Source organism: Bombina bombina, chromosome 5 (genome assembly GCF_027579735.1).
Source record: "Bombina bombina isolate aBomBom1 chromosome 5, aBomBom1.pri, whole genome shotgun sequence".
Lineage (NCBI taxonomy): Eukaryota > Metazoa > Chordata > Amphibia > Anura > Bombinatoridae > Bombina > Bombina bombina.
In genome coordinates this window covers 254,038,359-254,059,223 of record NC_069503.1, presented here as the reverse complement: position 1 = coordinate 254,059,223, position 20,865 = coordinate 254,038,359, and the positions used below count along the sequence as shown (strand labels likewise).

Sequence of the window (20,865 nt, the reverse complement as noted above, 5' to 3'; positions counted from 1 at the left end):
AGTGTCTCTCTGTATTATGCTTAGATGCAGCCAACAGCCCTCAGCACATTGCTGCCAAATAGGGACCAGCAGTGTGGAATTCTATGCTTTGCTTACCACTCTGGCTAAAAATAGGTTACAAACATTTTAAGCCAATAACAAAATTGTTACTAGAACAGTCCGTTGGGTCCCTTGCATAACCAATTAGGAATGCTCATAATATTATTGTATACTCTGTGGGCTAGATTACGAGTGGTGCATTAACAGTTATGTGCAAGTGAAAAGGGGTTTATCGCGAGCGTTTGCCTGCATCGAGTTTTCCGCTCGTATTAAAGTTAAAAGTAAAGGCGATCGCTTGAGCACAATAGCGATTTACGCTAGAATGATTACTGCATCCGCAGAGCTCTGGTTAACTTTCACAAAACAAAAAAAAGTGTCACAAAACACATAAAAAATAAATTAACAAGTACACTTACATTGGCCTATTTATGAAAGGCCTGTCGGACATGATCCAACATTGCGGATCATGTCCGACAGACCTCGCTGAATGCGGAGAGCAATACGCTCTCCACATTCAGCATTGCACCAGCAGCTCTTGTGAACTGCTGGTGCAACGCCGCCCCCTGCAGATTCGCGGCCAATCAGCCGCTAGTAGGGGGTGTCAATCTTTAGACCGCTGCTTCATAACTGGTGTTTCTGGCGAGCCTGAAGGCTCGCCAGAAACACGGGCCCTCAAGCTTCATACGGAGCTTGATAGATAGGCCCCTTACACTCATAATAACATAATCAAACAAAAATGATTAAAAAAATATTGCACAAATTAGTTATAAGGGCTCAAAGATATGAGGTCTCAGGTGTTAAAGGCAGGCAAAGGTCTTTAACATATAGATACATAAAGATTACATATCTAAATATGTATGTATGTGTGTGTGTGTGTGTGTGTGTGTGTGTGTATATATATATATATAGATGAGAAAGATTATTCACAAGTGGAAAACATTCAAGACAATTGCCAATCTTCTCAGGAGTGGATGTCCCAGCAAATTCACACAAAGGTCAGATCGTGCAATGCTATGAGAAATTGCAAAAAAAAACAAGAGTTACATCTCAGACTCTACAGGCTTTAGTGCATGTTAAATAATAAAGTCCATAACAGTACAATTAGGAAAAGACTGAACAAGTATGGTTTGTATGGAAGGGTTGCCAGGAGAAAGCCTCTTCTCTCTAAAAGAACATGGCAGCACGGCTTATAATTGCAAAGTTGCATCTGAACAAACCACAAGACTTCTGGAACAATGAAGTGGAGATGTTTAGCCATAAGGCACAGCGCCACATTTCGCAAAAACCAAAGACAACATATCAGCACAAACACCTCATACCAACTGTAAAGCACTGTGACGGAGGGTGATGATTTGGGCTTGCTCCTTGCTCCTCTGTATACCAAAGTATTCTAGAGTCAAATGTGAGGCCATTTGCTTCACAAAATTGGGTCATGCAACACGGCAGTGGATCCCAAGCACACCAGCAAATCTACAACAGAATGGCTGAAAAAGAAAAGAATCAAGGTGTTGCAATGGCCCAGTCAAAATCCAGTTCTCAACCTAATTGAAATGCTGTGGCGGGACCTTAAGAGATCTGTGCATAAACAAATACCTGCAAATCTCAATGAACTGAAGCACTGTTGTAAAGAAGAGTTGAAAAAAAATCCTCCACAATGATGTGGGGAACTGATAAAGTCATACAGAAAACAATTACTTCAAGTTATTGCTGCTAAAGGTGGTTCTACAAGATATTGAATCATAAGGTGTACTTAGTTTTTCACACATGGCTTCTCCATTTTGGCATTATTTTTGTTAACCTTTCAGGGCCGTTATGGCGTTCTATTCCATCCAAATGGCGCTGGGCTTTAGCTTCGTTAAGATGGAATACAACGTCATAGCCGTTTGGCTGCCCAGAAGCCAACGGTCTGGAGGACGTACATACCTAGCGTCATAAGGATGCCCCCTGACCCGATCCCAAAATTGAAATCTTGCGATCGTGTGCACATTATGACCCTGTCATGAAAGGGTTAATAAATCATGACACAGTGTTGTATGTCACGTGTTGTTGTTCATCCGAGGTTGTTTTCACATAATTGTAAGACCTGCTAAAGACCAGATGATTATTATTATGTCCTGATATGTAAAACCATAGAATTCAAAGAGGGTGTACTTTCTTTTTCACATGACTATATGTATGTATGTGTGTATGTATGTATGTTTATGTTTATATGTGTGTGCATATGTATATGTATTTACAGACATATACACATATAAACACATAAATACATATGTATACATATATAGAAGTGCATTGGAGTCCTTTGCAGTAGATGAAAACATGTAAAAGCATATTTATGCAATATTCATATAACTGTTATACTGTGTATTTACTGTAAATATTTCACATTCCAATTTTCTTCACATAGCAGAATATGTTCTAGGTATTTATAAATATATATTCCTATACATATTTGATATAGCTATACCTATATGTAACGGTGTGTGTAATATATATATTGCAAAAAACAGCAGCTATATGTAAAAATATGTATTTATGAATAAATATAACATATTCTGAAATATTAATATTTTCATGTCGGGTTAGCACACTTTAGAATATGTAATCCGGTTTGTGAGCAAGTAGGGTTATTTTACCCCACTTTTTTTGCTCGATTGGCTTCTATGGGGGAATAGGTTATCGCACGTGTGATATTGTAAGTTTGGCTTTTTACGCTCGTCGGGTTAGTGCGCGAACGATAATTGTTTACTTTCAACTTGTAATACAAGTGCAACCCGACCCGCACAAAAAGCTTACTTCTAGCATAGTTATTGCTTGAGCAGGAGTGTTAAGTAGCGCTCCAATCTGGCCGTGTGTGTTTACCAGAATTGCCATACTTGCTCCAAATTAACATTGAAGGACCACTAAATTAAATAGATTTGAATAATCAACAAATGCATGATAAAAAGACACTGCACTTTGTCTAAATTCAAAATGAGTAGTAGATTTTTTTCTGACAAATTTAAGTTATGTCTATTCCACTCCCCCTGTATCATGTGACAGCTATCAGCCAATTACAATTGCATATAAGTAGGGATGCACCGAAATGAAAATTCTGGACCGAAACCGAAACCGAAAATTCAGGATGCCCTTGGCCGAAAACCGAAACCGAAACCGAAACTGACTTTTTTTTTCAAAAATGATTTTAAAATAGTTTTTTTTCTATAATTTTATATTACAGTTTTTAATGAATTTAATGGATCTGAAATAAAAAAAAATACAAGCCAATAAATAAATAACCATTAACCACACTGAAATTGGACAAAAAAATAACTTTAAAAAGCAATATAAATAAAAATCTGTTAAATCTGTTTCTGTTATATATGAATGAGTGAAGAATAATATATTGTTGATTATTTAATATCAATATACATTCTTCATTCAGTTCTATGTAACAGAATCAGATTTAAGAGATTTTCTTTTGGTTTACTAGTTATCCAAATTTAGTATAGTCCTAGAAAACCTTTCTATCTATGCAAAACAGTAAGGGCTAGACAATTAAAACTTGCAAGAAATGGTTTACACTGCAGTATTAATATTTATTGGCAGATCAGGAATACTGCATGTGTAATAGTTATGTTATACACAGCTCACACACACTAATTACAGACTAAATAACAGCACAGAGCTACAGCTTGGTATTTGTTAGGTTTAATAAAGAGCAGATACACTTTGTATTAGATATTTAGCTTATAACTAGATATACTGTATATGGGTTATACACAGTAAATAGTTGTTATGCACAGCTCACACACTAATTACAGACTATATAACAGCACAGAGCTGCAGTTTGGTATTTGTCATGTTTAATAAAGAGCAGATAAGCTGTGTATTCGATATTTATGGGTTATACACAGCTCACACACACTATGTACAGGCTATATAACAGCACAAAACTGTAGTGTGGTATTTGTTGGGTTTAATAAAGAGCAGATAAGCTTTGTATATTTAGGTTATGAGTAGATATATATATATATATATATATATATATATATATATATAGGTTATACAGTAAATATGTTATACACAGCTCACACACACACTATTTACAGACTAAATAACAGCACAAAAAAGTCACACATGTGGTACACACACTAAGTAAAAGCCCTGCTTGTATAACTGTTTACTAGGGATTTAAAACGTAGAAGCTTTGTCTATTACTGCAATTATTCAGCATTTTGTGGAGGAAGAGTTGCTCCGGTTCAGCAGTTTAGCTCTGTTAGAGACAACGGAGGTTTGATTTACAACAGCATAACACAGAGCAACCCCCCTCTACCTCCTCACACTACACAACTGTAAATCAAACCTCCGTTGTCTCTCACAGAGGTGAACTGCTGAACCACTGAACCGGAGCAACTCTTCTTCTACAGCACTAAGCAAACAGTACACCGGAGCCTTTCAGAACAGGAAGTGCAGATTTTGCAAAAAGAGGAAGGAACCGCTCTAGGTAGGAAAGGAGGGAGGAGGCTGTGCTGCAGTGAGTGGTGTTGTGGGAAATGTAGTTGCTAATTAAACGGCCGAGAAGGCCTCTAGCTACACCATCCTTAATTTTAGGTGCAAGTAGATGCAGTAAGCGGCGGCCAGTAAGTGTAGGTGTGGGGCAGATAGAGCACGCAATTTTCGGCCGGTTTGCCCCTCTTTCGGCCCGAATGGGATAGGCTCATTTTCGGCCGAAAATTTCGGCTGCCGAAATTTCGGTGCATCCCTACATATAAGTATATTCTGTGAATTCTTGCACATGCTTAGTAGGTGCTGGTGACTCAAAAAGTGTAAATATAAAAAGATTGTGCACATTTTGCTAATGGAAGCAAATTGGAAAGTTGTTTTAATTTGCATACTCATCTGAATCAAGTGTAATTTTGACTTGAGTGTCCCTTTAATGGAAACATTTTGGTCTATCTTTTTTTCTTTTTAATAATCCCGTAACTGGTACGGTATAGGGTATTTTATATTTCTAATCTTACAGTAGTGTCTTCTATCAGTACATTACAGAAAATTATATTGCTTTGTAACTTCTCACTTCCTTTCCTTTTTAAGGTTCTTTAGAAACATTTCTCTTTGATTAAGACACACAATCTTGTTTTCTTGAAAAGGTCCAGTACAAAGTGATCTTTAGATTAAAGCAGGCTTGTCCACTGTTTATCCTTGAGGGCAAGAAACCAGATTTTAAGGATGTTCCTTTCAGGGCACAGGGAGGTCACTTAGTAAGTAGCCCAGAAACGTAGATTTTCTCACACAGAGGTCTGTTCAGTCTCCAGCCCTTTAGTATAAATGATGGACAACCCTGGATTACAACTGTTTTAACCATTATTTAACCCTCTATTGTTTGAGCTTTTGCTATTTCATTTATTAATTAAATTATTTAGGTACTTATTATTTATTACAAGGAAAAAATAAAAAGTTCTGGTCAGCTGACTAATAATGTGGCTGTTAGGTTGAAGAAGTCATCATGGTGCTTATTAAATTACATTTTACATTGTACCTGCTATTTAAGGCCATGTTATTTTATGCTGAATAATCCGCATGGCCTGTAGTTTCCCAAAGTGAGTGCAAAGTTTGCATCAACATGAAACTGCAGTCTATAGGCTGTCTATTATTTCTGTAATATTATCCCCAGAGTACACTTACTGTATAAATGTACAATTGTACCAGTTGGCCATTCCTAAAATGTGTTTAGTTTGATGATTGTGGCTTTTTTTTTTTGTTGTTGTTCTTTTAAAAAGACATGGAACCCAGAATTTTTCTTTCATGATTCAGATAGAGTATACAATTTAAAACCACTTTCCACTTTACTTCTATTATCAAATTTGCTTCATTTTCTTGGTATTCTTTGTTGAAGGAGCAGAAATGCACTACTGGGAGCTAGCTGGACACATCAAGTGAGCCAATATCAAGAGGCGTATATATGTGCAGCCACCAATCACCAGCTAGCTCCCAGTAGTAAGTATATTGCTGCTTCTAAGCCTACCCATGTATGTTTTTAACAAAGGATACCAAGAGAATGAAGCAAATTAGATAAAAATTGTTTATTCTATTCCGAACCATGAAAGCTTAATTTTGACTTTACTGTCCCTTTAGGGGATAGTACCTCAGCTTATTGCTCTGCACTCCTCTCCCCAGCAGCCAAATGATCAAGCTTTGCTACAACACGGTTACATGGATATGCTAAATAAAGATTCCGTTTTTCCCTCACTGATTCATTTCACCTAATGCTTATGTCAGATTTTTTCTTTACCTTGAACTGTGTGTAGCAATGACATGGTTAAATACTGAGTTTGGAAAACGTAAATGCTTTTTGGAGGCTAACTAGCCTGAAATTCTTGTCCAACTGAACACTTTCTGCCCCATTTTGGCTCTTCCGTGAGCGCACATTAAAGAAACCCTTCTCCCCCTTCATCCCTCTTGGCAGACTGTTTGCAGGCTAAGGCTTCCACAGAATATGCAGCTGGGATTTATTTACTATGATTAAGAAAGCATTTGAAAGTGGATATCTAAAGTTTTAATGCAAAGTCATTTTGAAGATTTGTAACCATGAGACACTTACATTTGCTCCATTTGTGTGTCTGTTGGGATATTGTATGACGTGTTTGTGTGACTTTCATGTAAGTAAGCTGGTGACCACCGGTCAGTGCACCATTAAAGGATTACTTTCTGTTATAATTTTTAAGCTTAACAACAAACATATTAAAGTTAATAAACATTAATTAAAACCTACTGACCTATATTTTCTCCAAAACAAAGTTTCATAACGTTCTAAAAGTTATATCTTTTATTCGCCGATGATGTCACGTTATCCTGCCCACTATTTTCAGCACTGCATGTTCAAAATACTTAAACCAATAACTTTGTGTTTAAAGCGCCATTTTGAAACCTAGGTATTGTAAACGGATTGGTACAGAGCAAAGGATACCCACGGAGTGGGTTTGGAAAACAATTAAATTTGCAGACAAGATTTCTGATATACGGTAGGGATATGTTAATGAAATGCTATTGATAAAAAGCGTATTTGGGGTAGTTAGTTAGTAACAGGCATAGAAAATATTTACTTACAGTGGCCCTTTAATAAACTTTAGATGTCCTACAAAGAATTGTGAAAGATTTTTAATTGATCCTGTTTTTCAAAATTAACCATTAATCTATAATGCCTTATTAATGTGTTTAGAATATATAGATAGGTAGATAGATAGATAGATAGATAGATAGATAGATAGATAGATAGTAATAGCACACTTCCTAACACATGGGGGCCACAGATCAATATTTTAGAATTTAAAATACAAAAATAAAATTATATAATTATATATTTTCTAAATGTGTCGAAATGCACAGGGTTAGATTTAGTTTGTATGGTACCCTCTGTTTTCTGTTCTCCCCTACAGGGGGCTCTTTTGTGTTCTTGGTACCTTATTTTCACACCCACATAATCCCCAAATCACACATTCTAGTTCTGTTTTATTCCTGTGGCCACAAAGATTATAACAAACATTTTTAGTTCTGCCTCTTCTCAGGGACCTCAAAAACCAGTGTGGAGGGCCGCAAGTTGGCCCTCCCTGAAACAACCTGCAGTTTCTAATAAAGTGAATCAAATTAAGAACTACATTTGTGTACAGATAATTATAAATGCACCAACAATGTATTTACTTGAATATAAATTCCTCTAGGCAGGCAGCATTGCAAACTGTTAAATATCTCTTTATATTGTTGGCTTAAAAGTATTGATTTAGAATTTTATGTTGAGCTATGCAAAACTGGAACAACTATAGTAATAAATACTTCAGTTATGGACCCAGTTAACTCTAGCTCACACTTCCTTTATCTGTTGTGCCATTTTAAATTAGACTTTGGAAGGAAATCTGTAAATCTATTGCTGTGTCTCGCACTGATAAACCTTAAAGGGACAGTATACTGTAAAATAGTTTTTCCCTTAATGTGTTTACAATTGCTTTTTTTACCAACTGCGGAGTAAAAAATATATGAAAATTAGATTTTTAAGGTTTTTTTGTGTATATTAAAGCTCTGATTTTGTGTTTTGAAGCCACAACCTAATAAAATGGGTTGAGCTTGTAGATATAATCAGATCTCATTACTGTATCACATTGTGCACATATACCTGCTTCTTTATCTTATATCTGTCCGTAAAACAATCACCAGTACTTTGAGAGAACAATGGAAAATCAACATTTTATTACCTTATCTCTGCTATATCTCACTGGAGTGTAATTTCTTCTGCTGGCTGTGTTTACAAAGCTTATCTATAGCTGGTACGCGCGGCCACAAACTTTCAGAATAGGTGGGGATACCACATGCTAAATCAACCATTTCAAATGCCAATATAAGGGTAAAGGAACTACTTGTAAACAATTTAATACACTCCAGCAGGTAAAGTGGATCATTGGGAACAAATTAAAGGGGAGGAAAATTTTGAGTAAACTGTCCCTTTAAGGGATTTAATCAATGTGTACACTGATTTATCCCAGGTGAAAATAGTTTTACAATATATGCAGCAGGCATAATACAAAATAATTTATTTTCTTAAAATAAATAAATATATATTTTATCTTTTTCAATAAAAAAAGATTTTGCATGTTTTTTTCTCCATGCCACCAAGTTTTTGATATTTGGGCCCTATGTGCTTAACCCCTGAAAACTACTGTTTTTGAGCTGCAGATAACTGTGTCTATTTAGAACCAGCAGTTCTCTACAGGGCTGGTGGTGCTAAAATTACATATATTTAATTGTTGAACTTCAATGTCCCTATAAGTAGATTGTGAGATGTGTAAAGGGATCTTTTTCCAATTCATTAGAAGATCTGTGGCCAATGCCTTGAATAGGTTTTCTACTGTTGTCAAATTCATATCTATTCCACTTCATCACTTTTTGCAAGGCCTTGTTTTGTCTGATTCCACACGCTTCACCCGTATGAAAAGCCTAAGAGCTTGTCTCTAATGATTGTTGTATTGTCAATAAATACAAATATAAGTAAACATGATGTTCCATTCGTATTGTGTTTATATAATCTGAAAATATATAGATTTATAGATAGTCAGGCAGACAGACAGACATCCTTGTTACAAGTCTCTAACGCATAATATAAATTACTCAGATTTTAGTCTGATGCAGCTACTTATTAAAAAGATAGCAACAGAAGAGCGCAAACCTCATCCGATTAAAAAGTTCATCCTTTATTTATACATAGGTAAAATTCCAGCAGCAGGAAACATAGAACAAGGGTGAAGGGTCTGACTAGTTTCGGCTATTCAGCCGTAATAGCAAACCACCGTAAAAAGATGTAGTAAAAAAAGACACATGCAAGAGTTGTTTCAAAAGCATCTTAAAGGGACAGTTTACTCAAAAATTGCCTCCCCTTTAATTTGTTTCCAATGATCCACTTTACCTGCTGGAGTGTATTAAATTGTTTACAAGTATTTCCATTACCCTTATATTGGCATTTGAAATTGTTTATTTAGCCTGTGGTATCCCCACCCATCCTGAAAGTTTTTGGCCTGAAGGCCAAGCTGTGTTAACACAGCCAGTAGAAGAGATTACAGAAGAGATAAGGTAATAAAATGTTAATTTTCCATTGTTCTCTCTAAGTATTGGTGATTGGTTTGTATGGAAATATATAAGATAAAGAAGCAGGTATATGTACACAATGTGATAAAGTAATGAGATCAGATTATACCTACAAGCTCAACCCATTATATTAGGTTGTGGCTTCAAAACACAAAACCAGCTAATTCATTTACACAAATAAACCTTAAAAAGCAAATCTCATACATTTTATACTCTGCAGCTGGTAAAAAAAAGTTTTTGGAAACACATTAAGTAAAAAAAACTATTTTATAGTATACTTTTTCAGAAACTGTGGCCTGACCCTTCCCTACAAATACTGAACTTTTGGTATAGCAAAGATGAAATGTTTAGAGCCTTGCTGTTTGTAGATCACCTTCTTTAGAGCTAACAGTGCCACTCTTGGCAGGGCCCTCTACCCGTCTGATCCCTATAAATGTTTCCTTGTATTCCGCCTATGTTTATAGCGCTGTAGAATCTGTTGGCGCTCTACATATAACCGATAATAATAATAATGTTTTTTTCTGCCAGATCTTCCCATCCAACAAAACTGCTGGAAATTGTAAAATGATATAGCCAAAAACACATTTGTAGAATACGATTAATCACATTGCAACTCACAGACAAAAATGTAGGTTTTGTTTCCTCAAAGCTGCCACAGACTTCTCCCACTGTCACCGGGATTATTACTATTGTAGCTAAATTCTGCAACGCTTCTTTTGGGACAGAAACTCTTCTAGCAATTTAAGGTCCTTGTCGATCTCTGAGATGTGCATATTAGAAAAAGACTGGAGATGAAATTGTGCATTTTTATTGCTACCAGCATGATTCTTATTATTAATGATATTATTACTATTGTTATTATTACTGATATTATTACTATTGTTATTATTACTATAATACTGGCATCTATTCCACAAGGCTTTTGTGTGAGCTACCAGTTGTGTTGACACTTATAAAACCATATGCAGAAGTGGATACACAAATATATAAATAAGTGAACAATTCTTTCAGTCATGTTATCTGATTTCACTGAGCAGCATTTGTATTTAATTGTAACAGTTTACATCTCATTCAGGAGCATTTCATAGCAATAGTTTGCAGACTCTGCTTATTCTAAATGGCACAAATAAAACAAAAAGGAGGGGGACAAAAGAGCAAACTTGACCTGACTGTGTGAATTTCAGGAATGTAAAACATGTGACTATAAATTCTTTGCATTCTTCCAGAGCTGCTGCTAACTTTCATTTTGTTTGTATTTTGATAGGCCAAGAAAGCCTTAAAAAACATCCTGCAAAAATGCACTCATTTGCCAGCACTTGAACCACTGTTACACGACGCTCCTCCCAATATCCTGAAGCACGTTGTTGCACAATTCAGTAAGGTAAGTTTTATACAGAGGCAGCTGAGTATAGATCATTGTCTTCTGCAGGCTCATAGCTATACCGGCTGCTGGTTTCAGGAACACAATGTGTAAGTTGTGATTCGGGTTATAAAGGGCCTGATGAGCTAAAGTCTCAGTACTGCAAGGTTACTGCTATATAGTGTATCTCAGTATGCCATAGTTGCCAACATTTTGAAAAAAAAATTCCAGGGACACTTTGGTGCATAATCACGCCTATTTATGGATTGCATAGCCCCACCCACTCCAATACACCTCAAAACAAGCACGTAAAATACTAGTAGTATAATTTAGCCATACTGATTAGACCCCAAGGGCTCGATTTATCAAGCCCTTTTCTCACCTTTGGCTACGTATTCGCACAAGCAAACATTCAGTCGGGATTTATCAAGCAGCAGTCATCAAACCGCTGCTTCCTTGCCCTGTTCTCCACCTCTTAGGTGGAGATAGTCAATTTCCCGGTCTCTTCCAGCCGAGAAGATTGACAGCTCCTGCCGTACGTGATTGACTGGGCGGGTTGCACACAAGCGCACGTGTGCAATGGTAAATGCGGGTATCAGATTGCTGCCCCCCAGTTGAGAAACCAGGCGGACAGGGGCAAATATGTATGCCCCTGTCCGCCCATGTTTGATTAATCACTAAATGCCACAGAAATGTTGTCTTTTAACGCCATAAGTGTGTCAGAATGTCCAGGAACATTTATTCTTATTGAACAGTCAGTATTTAAGTTTTAACAAAAAGAGCCAAACATGTTCTTTTGTGATTCAAAACATACAATTTTATAAATGTTTTCAATTTACTTCTATTATCAAATGTACTTTGTCCTCCTGTTATTCTTTGTTGAAGAGATACCTAGGTAGGTGTCTGGAGCACTACATGGCAGGAAATAGTGCTGCCATCTAGAGTTCTTGCAAATTAATAACATTTTTACAAACCTGTTTCCATATAAAGCTCCAGACAATGAGGCCTATTTATAAAAGGACTTGCGGACCTGATCCGACAGTGCGGATCAGGTCCGCAAGACCTCGCTGAATGTGGAGAGCAATACGCTCTCCGTATTCAGCATTGCACCAGCAGCTCACAAGAGCTGCTAGTGCAACGCCACCCCCTGCAGATTCACGGCCAATCGGCCGCCAGCAGGGGGGTGTCAATTAACCCGATCGCTGCTTCATAACTGCTGTTTCTGGCGAGTCTTCAGACTCGCCAGAAACACGGGCCCACAAGCTCCATTCAGAGCTTAATAAATGGGCCTTAGTGCCTGCTCCTGAGCTTCCATCCCTGCTATTCAACAAAAGATACCAAGTGAATGAAGAAAATCTGATAATAGAAGTAAATAAGAAAGTCGTTTAACCTTTTAACGCTGTTATGCCGGTCTATTCCGTCATAATTACACTGGGCTTTAAAGCCGTTATGACGGAATAGAACGTCATAACAAACGGCTGTCCTGAAGCCTTCTGTGCTTCAAGGACTTGATCGCGGTCTGGAGGGCGTTCCTAGGGTTGTAGGGACGCCCCCCAGATGCGATCCAATAATTGAAATCTCGCGATCGTATGCACGATCGCGTAGTTTCAATTTGTCTACATGGAAACAGGTGTTCCGATGTAGGCACTTTAACCCTGTCACTAAAGGGTTAAAACTGTATACTCTATCTGAATCATGAAAGAAAACTTTTAGATACATTCTTAAAGGAAATGTGTAATGTCAAATTCATTACCTTAATGTGTTTCCAATCCAATTACTTGTTATACCAGCTAAAGAGTAAAACATGTATAGCCAATTTTGTTCTTTGAAACCACAACCCATTAAAAAGGATTAAGCTTGCAGGGAAATCCAATTTCATTATTTTATCACTTTTTGTACACATGCTTCTTTATATTATTTCTGCTTGTATACCAAAGCCCAATAGTTAAAGGGACATAACCCCAAATTTTTCTTTCATAATTCAGATAGAAAATACAATTTTAAACAACTTTTTAGTTTACTTCTATTATCAGATTTTCCTAATTTTATTGCTATCCTTTGTTGAAAAGCAGAAAGGTAAGTTCAGAAGTGTGCACGTGTCACTAGATGGCAGCACTATTTCCTGTCATGTAGTGCTCAAGACATGTGCAGGCTTCCTATCTAGATATCTCTTCAACAAAGAATAACATGAGAATGATGCAAATGTAATAATAGAAGAATAAATTAGAAACTTTTTTATAACTGTATACTCTATCTGAATCGTGAAAGAAAAAAATTGGGTTTCATGTCCCTTTAAAGAGAACAATTGAAAATTAACATTTTGTTGCTTATCTTTTTTACCTCCTACCGGGAGTGTCATTTGTTCTGCTAGCTATGTTTGCATAGCTTTTCTTACAGCCTATACTTAAAGGGACATTGTACACTAGATTTTTCTTTGCATAAATGTTTAGTAGTTGATCCATTTTTATAGCCCATCTGGGAGTGTTTTTGTTAAAATGTATAGTTTTGCTTATTTTTAAATAACATTGTGCTGATTTTAAAACTCACAACCAAGCCGCAAAGTATCAGATGTATACTGAAATTTACATATTCATGCTTGCTCCTGTTTGTCTAATGGGTCTTTTCATATGCAGGGGAGAGGGGGAGTGTCTGATCATCTCATTTTCCCAGCCCATTTCAGTGGGTGTCTCAGCCTAGCCTTATTAACTGTGCTAAACTGGGAGCTTTAAAGGGACAGTATACACTCATTTTCATATAACTGCATGTAATAGACACTACTATAAAGAATAAGATGCACAGATACCAATATAAAAATCCAGCATAAAACTGTTTAAAAACTTACTTAGAAGCTGTCAGTTTGGCTCTGTTGAAAAGGTAGCTGGAAAGCCCACTGTAAGTGGTAAATAAGACACTCCCCCCTCCCCCTTCTTTTGCATATGAAAAGACCCTTTACACAAACAGGAGCAAGCTGGAGTAGGTAGCTGAGCGTATTCACATAAAACTTTGGGGCGTGGTTAGGAGTTTGAAAATCAGAGCAATGTTATTTAAAAATAAGCAAAACTATACATTAATTTAAAAAAAAACTTTATGGGCTATATAAATAGATCATCTACAAAACATTTATGCAAAGAAAAAATGAGTGTATAATGTCCCTTTAAGTAAGTTTTTTAAAGGTTTTATACTGGATTTTTATATCAGTATCTGTGCATGTTCTTTATAGTAGTGTCTGCTACATGCAGTTCTAGGAAAATTGGTGTGAAACTTTCAGTATAGGTAGGAATAGCACAGGCAAAATCAGCTATGTCAAATGCCAAAATAAAGTAAAAAAATCTAGTTCTAAACAATTTAATACACTCCAGCAAGTACAACGGATCATTGAGAACAAATTAAAGGGGAAGAAATTTAAGGTAAACTGTCTCTATAAAGGGACATGATACTCCGTGTTTTATCCATTCTGTCTAAAAGATAACATTCAAAACATGCATTACAGGTTTTTGTTCTTCTTTCTAAAATAGACAATCAAACAAAAATGTTCCTGTGCTGAATAAACCAGCATTTTTATTTGGGTGTTGTCCCTGTCGGCCTGTTAGTTTAACTTTAATTTATGCATAAAATGGCAGAACAAATTGAGTAATAAATCCTTTTAAATAGAATAAATACTTTCACATTCCTATCAATAGACTTAATAAACATATAAATACATTTATTAGGATATTATGTACAGTCACCCGGACATGCATAGCCAGGTACTGGAAGACAGGCAGTCCCACCTGGACAGAGATTTACAATAAAATTCAGTACACATATAACATGTACGACTTAGCATCCAACACCTTAGATAATAAGGAAGTAGTCCAGGCGATATGGTACTATTGGATAGCAAAATGAACGGTAGACACATGAAACTAATGGAAAAGTTAATCTTAGGTGACAAATCTGAACACCAATACCTATACCTATAGCAGTACGCACAACAAACACTGAGATAGGATGTGTCGTCACTTCCCATACCTGTCCCCTCCCCTTCTGACCTTTGATAACCTATTTTACATAACTTTACCTTCCTTTAGGGTTGTATTCTCTAAAAGTTCAACTGTATATAGATAGAGTGGTTTGGCTCAGATCTATCTAAAAGTTTTGGTAGGGTTCAGCAGAGGGCAAGCTTTCTATCAGACACAAGAACTGTACTATCTCTTGCCAAGGATTGCATGACAGTATGAAGAAAAGGTATTTAATCTTTAACTGCTGACCCTCCATAGATATGTAAATTTCAGTAGAAACGACTGAGATGTCATAACAATTGTTAACTGTATCATTTGTTGTTTAGAAATGTTTAGGTACAAGCCTACACTCTGGATCCCATAATAATAGAGATCGATGCAGAGGAAGGTATTTCTGTTTCTGTAAATGTTTATTATTTCTGATTAATAAAAAATATTCAAACATAAATAGAATAAATACACTAAACTTTATTTGATAAAATATTCTTAGAAGTAAATTACAAGTGCAATTGAGTTTCTAAAGAATGTAGAACATAGACTTTAGGACAGAAGCATTGGTTATAGTGGAGTTTTTGCAAGGGGAGTGATTACTAGTTTATTACCTTCCAATTCATGTATTATGAATTCCCTCCATCCTAGTTCTGACTTTTTGCACTGCTGCCACCATACCCTGCATAGCATCGCCGAGCTAATACTGTAAGCTGCTCACATCTCTGGCAAAAACTTACCACCAGCATTTCTTAATATCCACTCCTCTTGCTCTCACCCAGCCCCCAAACACAAACATCATTTGCATCCTCGCTTCTCCGCCTCTCCCACAATGGAATCCAATGACATCATGCCAGAGCTGAAATGTGTCAAGGCTCTAACAGCCAATCAATCACTTACCTCCTTTTGTATGTGCTCAGCAACTGAAGCAAAGACATTTGTAAAGTAATAATGCACCGCATGATGCATATACATTCAGATAAATACAAATGTGTGATAAGTTTATGCTTTGCAGACACAAGTTTGCAAGTTGTTTGATAAATACAAGTAGCCTAAATACACTCTAATGTATTAAAACAATTAGTGCCTAGCTACTTATACTAAATTATTATTGTATTATTTATATAGCGCCACAAAATCACTTATGGGGGGGGGGGGTATCACTAAAATTTACTAGTCCACTCAATGTTAAAGGGACACTCAACTCATTCAGAGCATGCAATTTATACAACTTTGCAATTTACCGCCATTAACAAAATGTGCACAGTCTTTTTATATTTACACTTTTTGAGTCACCAGCTCCTACTGAGCATGTGCAAGAATTCACAGAATATTTCTATTTGCATCTGTGATTGGCTGATGTCTGTCACATGATACAGGAGGAGTAAAAATAGACATAACTTTAAAATTTGAAGTTCAGACTAAGAGGTACATTTATCAAGCAGCAGATGCTGCTTATTCCGCACCGCTGGAAACAGGATTTAAGAAGCAGCGGTTATAAGACCGCTGCTCCTTAACTCGTCCACCACCTCTGAGGTGGTGGACTGCAATCATCTTGATCAGATACAATTGTGATGATTGACACCCCCCGCTAGAGGCCGATTGGCCACGAATGTGCAGGGGGCAGCATTGCACAAGCATTTAACCATATGCTGTCCGCATTTATCAATGCGGGGCGGACATGATTCGCTATAGCTATAGCGAATCATGTCCGCCCGGGGTATGATAAATCTTCCCGTAAGTGTTATTGCACTGTCTTTTTATCATTCATTTGTTGATTATGCAAATCTACTGTATTTACTGGTCTTTCTCTTTTAAGATGTATCGAGTCCACGGATTCATCCCTACTTGTGGGATATTCTCCTTCCTAACAGGAAGTGGCAAAGAGAGCACCCACAGCAGAGCTGTCTATATAGCTCCTCCCTTAGCTCCACCCCCCAGTCATTCTCTTTGCCTGTTTAACTGCTAGGAAGGGTAAAGTGAGTGTGGTGACAAAAATGTTAGTTTTTATTTTCTCAAGCAAAAGTTTGTTATTTTAAATGGTACCGGTGTGTACTATTCACTCTCTGCAGAAAAAGGATGAAGATTTCTGCAAGGAGGATGATGATCTTAGCACTTTGTAACTAAGATCCACTGCTGTTCTCACAAGGGCTGAAGAGTACAGGAAAACTTCAGTTGGGGGAACGGTTTGCATGCTAAGCTGCATTGAGGTATGTTCAGTCTATTTTTTTCTAGACAGACTGTGATAATTCTAGAAAAGGCTGACAGTATCCCCATGAGGGAAGGGTAAGCTGTATTCAGACACTTAATAGAGAATCCCAGCTTTCATAAAGGGCTCATTTGTTACTGGTGACACTGTTAGGAAAAAACATTTTTTTATTGCAAACAAAACGTTTTTTTGAGGGACTTTGAGGGGTCATTGTGGCTTATTTAAGGATTTTTAACCCACATGGATAGTTTAGAAACACTCTGGTGTGTTTCTTTTAGGCCCCATAACATCAAGTGAGGTGGGAGGGGCCTATTTTCGCACCTCAGTTGCGCAGTTTCTTTTACTCAGAGACATCCAGCTGCTTCTCCAGAGGGTCCTACTGTGTTTGAGGGCTTAAAAGAAGTGTTTACCCCACAAATCTTTCCTAAAAGGGCAGGTAGGCGCCACAGCAGAGCTGTGGCAAGGTGCTGAATGTTTTTTTACCAGTTTTTGACGTTTTGTCAATCCGGTTTTTACATTAAGGGGTTAATCGTTTATTTGTCTAGCTGTGCAATCTTACTAAGGCTTTATGATGCTGCTGTAAAAAATTAGTAAATTTTACTGCTTTTTTACACTGTTTTGCAGAGTTTGTGCATCTTTTTTTCTCTTAAAGGCACAGTACCGTTTTCTTCTAAGTATTATTTGCTTTGATTAAAGTGTTTTCCAAGCTTGCTTGTTTCATTACTAGCCTGTTTAACATGTCTGACATCAAGGAAAATCCTTGTTCAATGTGTTTAGAAGCCATTGTGGAACCCCCTCTTAGAATGTGTCCCACTTGCACTAATATGTCTATAAATTATAAAGAGCATATTTTAGCACTTAAAAATATAGCAATAGATGATTCTCAGACAGAAGGAAATGAGTGTTTGACATCTAGCTCTCCCCAAGTGTCACAACCAGTAACGCCCGCACATGTGACGCCAAGTACCTCCAGTGCGTCAAATTAATTTACTTTACAAGACATGTCCACAGTTATGAATAAACCCCTCACAGAGGTTTTCTATAAACTGCCTGGTTTACAAGGAAAGCATGACAGCTCTGGGTTAAGAACAAATGCTGAGCCGTCTGACGCTTTAGTAGCCGTATCCGATATACCCTCACAATGTTCTGAAATAGGGGTAAGGGATTTGTTATCTGAGGGAGAAATTTCTGATTCAGAAAAGACGCTCCCTCAGACCGATTCTGATATGACGGCATTTAAATTTAAGCTTGAACACCTCCGCTTATTGCTCAGGGAGGTATTAGCGACTCTAGATGATTGTGACCCTATAGTGGTTCCCGAGAAATTGTGTAAAATGGACAAATACTTAGAGGTTCCTGTTTACACTGATGTTTTTCCAGTCCCTAGGAGGATTGTGAATATTGTTACTAAGGAGTGGGATAAATCAGGTATTCCGTTCGCTCCCCCTCCTGTTTTTAAGAAAATGTTTCCCATATCTGACACCATGCGGGACTCGTGGCAGACGGTTCCTAAGGTGGAGGGAGCTGTTTCTACTCTTGCTAAGCGTACAACTATACCTATCGAAGACAGTTGTGCTTTCAAAGATCCTATGGATAAAAAATTAGAGGGTCTCATCAAGAACATTTTTGTTCATCAAGGTTTTCTTCTCCAACCTATAGCGTGCATTGTTCCTGTAACTACTGCAGCTGCTTTCTGGTTTGAGGCTCTAGAAGAGGTTCTTCCGATGGAGACTCCATTAGAGGATATTATGGATAGAATTAAAGCCCTTAAGTTGGCTAATTCTTTCATTACAGATGCCGCTTTCCAACTGGCTAAATTAGCGGCAAAGAATTCAGGTTTTGCCATTTTAGCATGCAGGGCGTTATGGCTTAAGTCCTGGTCTGCTGATGTATCATCAAAATCCCTTTCAAAGGAAAGACCCTATTCGGGCCTGAACTGAAAGAGATTATTTCAGACATCACTGGAGGGAAAGGCCATGCCCTTCCTCAGGATAAAACAAATAAAATGAGGACCAAGCAAAATTTTCGTTCCTTTCGGAACTTCAAGGGTGGTCCCGCTTCAGCTTCCCCTGCTGCAAAGCAAGAGGGGAATTTTGCCCAATCCAAGTCAGTCTGGAGACCTAACCAGGCTTGGAACAAGGGTAAACAGGCCAAGAAGCCTGCAGCTGCCTCTAAGACAGCATGAAGGGGTAGCCCTCGATCCGGGACCAGATCTAGTAGGGGGCAGACTCTCTCTCTTCGCTCAGGCTTGGGCAAGAGATGTCCATGATTCCTGGGCTTTAGAAATTGTGTCCCAGGGATATCTTCTGGACTTCAAAGACTCTCCCCCCCCCCACAAGGGGGAGATTTCACATTTCTCAAATGTCTGCAAACCTGACAAAGAGAGAGGCGTTCTTACGCTGTGTAGAAGACCTACATATCATGGGAGTGATCCGCCCAGTTCCAAAAGCGGAACAAGGGCTAGGGTTTTACTCAAATCTGTTTGAGGTTCCCAAAAAAGAGGGAACTTTCAGACCAATCTTGGATCTCAAAATTCTAAACAAGTTCCTCAGAGTACCATCATTCAAGATGGAGACTATTCAGACTATTCTACCTCTGATCCAGGAGGGTCAATATATGACTACCGTGGACTTAAAGGATGTGTAAATACACATCCCTATTCACAGACATCATCATCAATTCCTCAGATTCCCCTTTCTGGACAGGCATTACCAGTTTGTGGCCCTTCCCTTCGGGTCGGCCACGGCTCCCAGAATTTTCACAAAGGTGCTAGGGTCCCTTTTGGCGGTTTTAAGACCGCGGGGCATAGCAGTGGCGCCTTATCTAGACGACATCTTAATTCAGGCGTCGACTTTCCAGCTAGCCAAGTCTCACACGGACATCGTGTTGGCTTTTCTGAGTTCTCTCTTTCCTCTCACAAGAGTCTCCTTCCTAGGGACAAAGGAATTACGGCAGCAACAAGCAGAGAAAAAGTAGATTAAAAGTAAAATACTTTATTTGAACATATGTTAAAAAGCCAATTTGGCAAAAAGTACAAGGGTAGCAGTTGAAAAAACTGTATTTTACTTTTAATCTACTTTTTCTCTGCTTGTTGCTGCCGTAATTCCTTTGTCTTTTTGCATTACAAGCAGCGGAACCGGCTGCTAACAGCGGCGTGCACCCCCAGTGCTCCACTACAATTTTTCCCACTTACTTCCGGTTGAGCTAGAAGCCGGTTCAGGGCCTGAAGCGGTACGCCGTTCGTGACAGTCTCCTTCCTAGGGACTCTGATAGACTCAGTAGAAATGAAAATATTTCTGACGGAGGTCAGGAAATCAAAACTCTTAACCACTTGCCGAGCTCTTCATTCCATTCCTCGACCATCAGTGGCTCAGTGTATGGAGGTAATCGGACTCATGGTAGCGGCAATGGACATAGTTCCTTTTGCCCGCCTACACCTCAGAGCACTGCAACTATGCATGCTCAAACAGTGGAATGGGGATTTTGCAGATTTATCTCCTCAACTGCATCTGGACCAGGAGACCAGAGACTCTCTTCTCTGGTGGTTGTCTCAGGACCACCTGTCTCAGGGAATGTGTTTCCACAGGCCAGAGTGGCTCATAGTAATGACAGATGCCAGCCTGCTAGGCTGGGGTGCAGTCTGGAACTCCCTGAAA

The 20,865-nt window shown here is 38.0% G+C and overlaps 1 protein-coding gene across 1 annotated transcript in view; it reads left to right on the top strand.

Annotated features, from left to right (window-relative positions):
* Positions 1–20,865, top strand: part of SPAG6 (sperm associated antigen 6) — a 367,292-nt gene that overhangs the window by 305,668 nt on the left and 40,759 nt on the right. Inside the window, exon 9 of the mRNA XM_053713957.1 lies at positions 10,916–11,032. Within this exon, the coding sequence (XP_053569932.1) occupies positions 10,916–11,032 (117 nt within the window). The remainder of the gene's footprint in view (positions 1–10,915; positions 11,033–20,865) is intronic.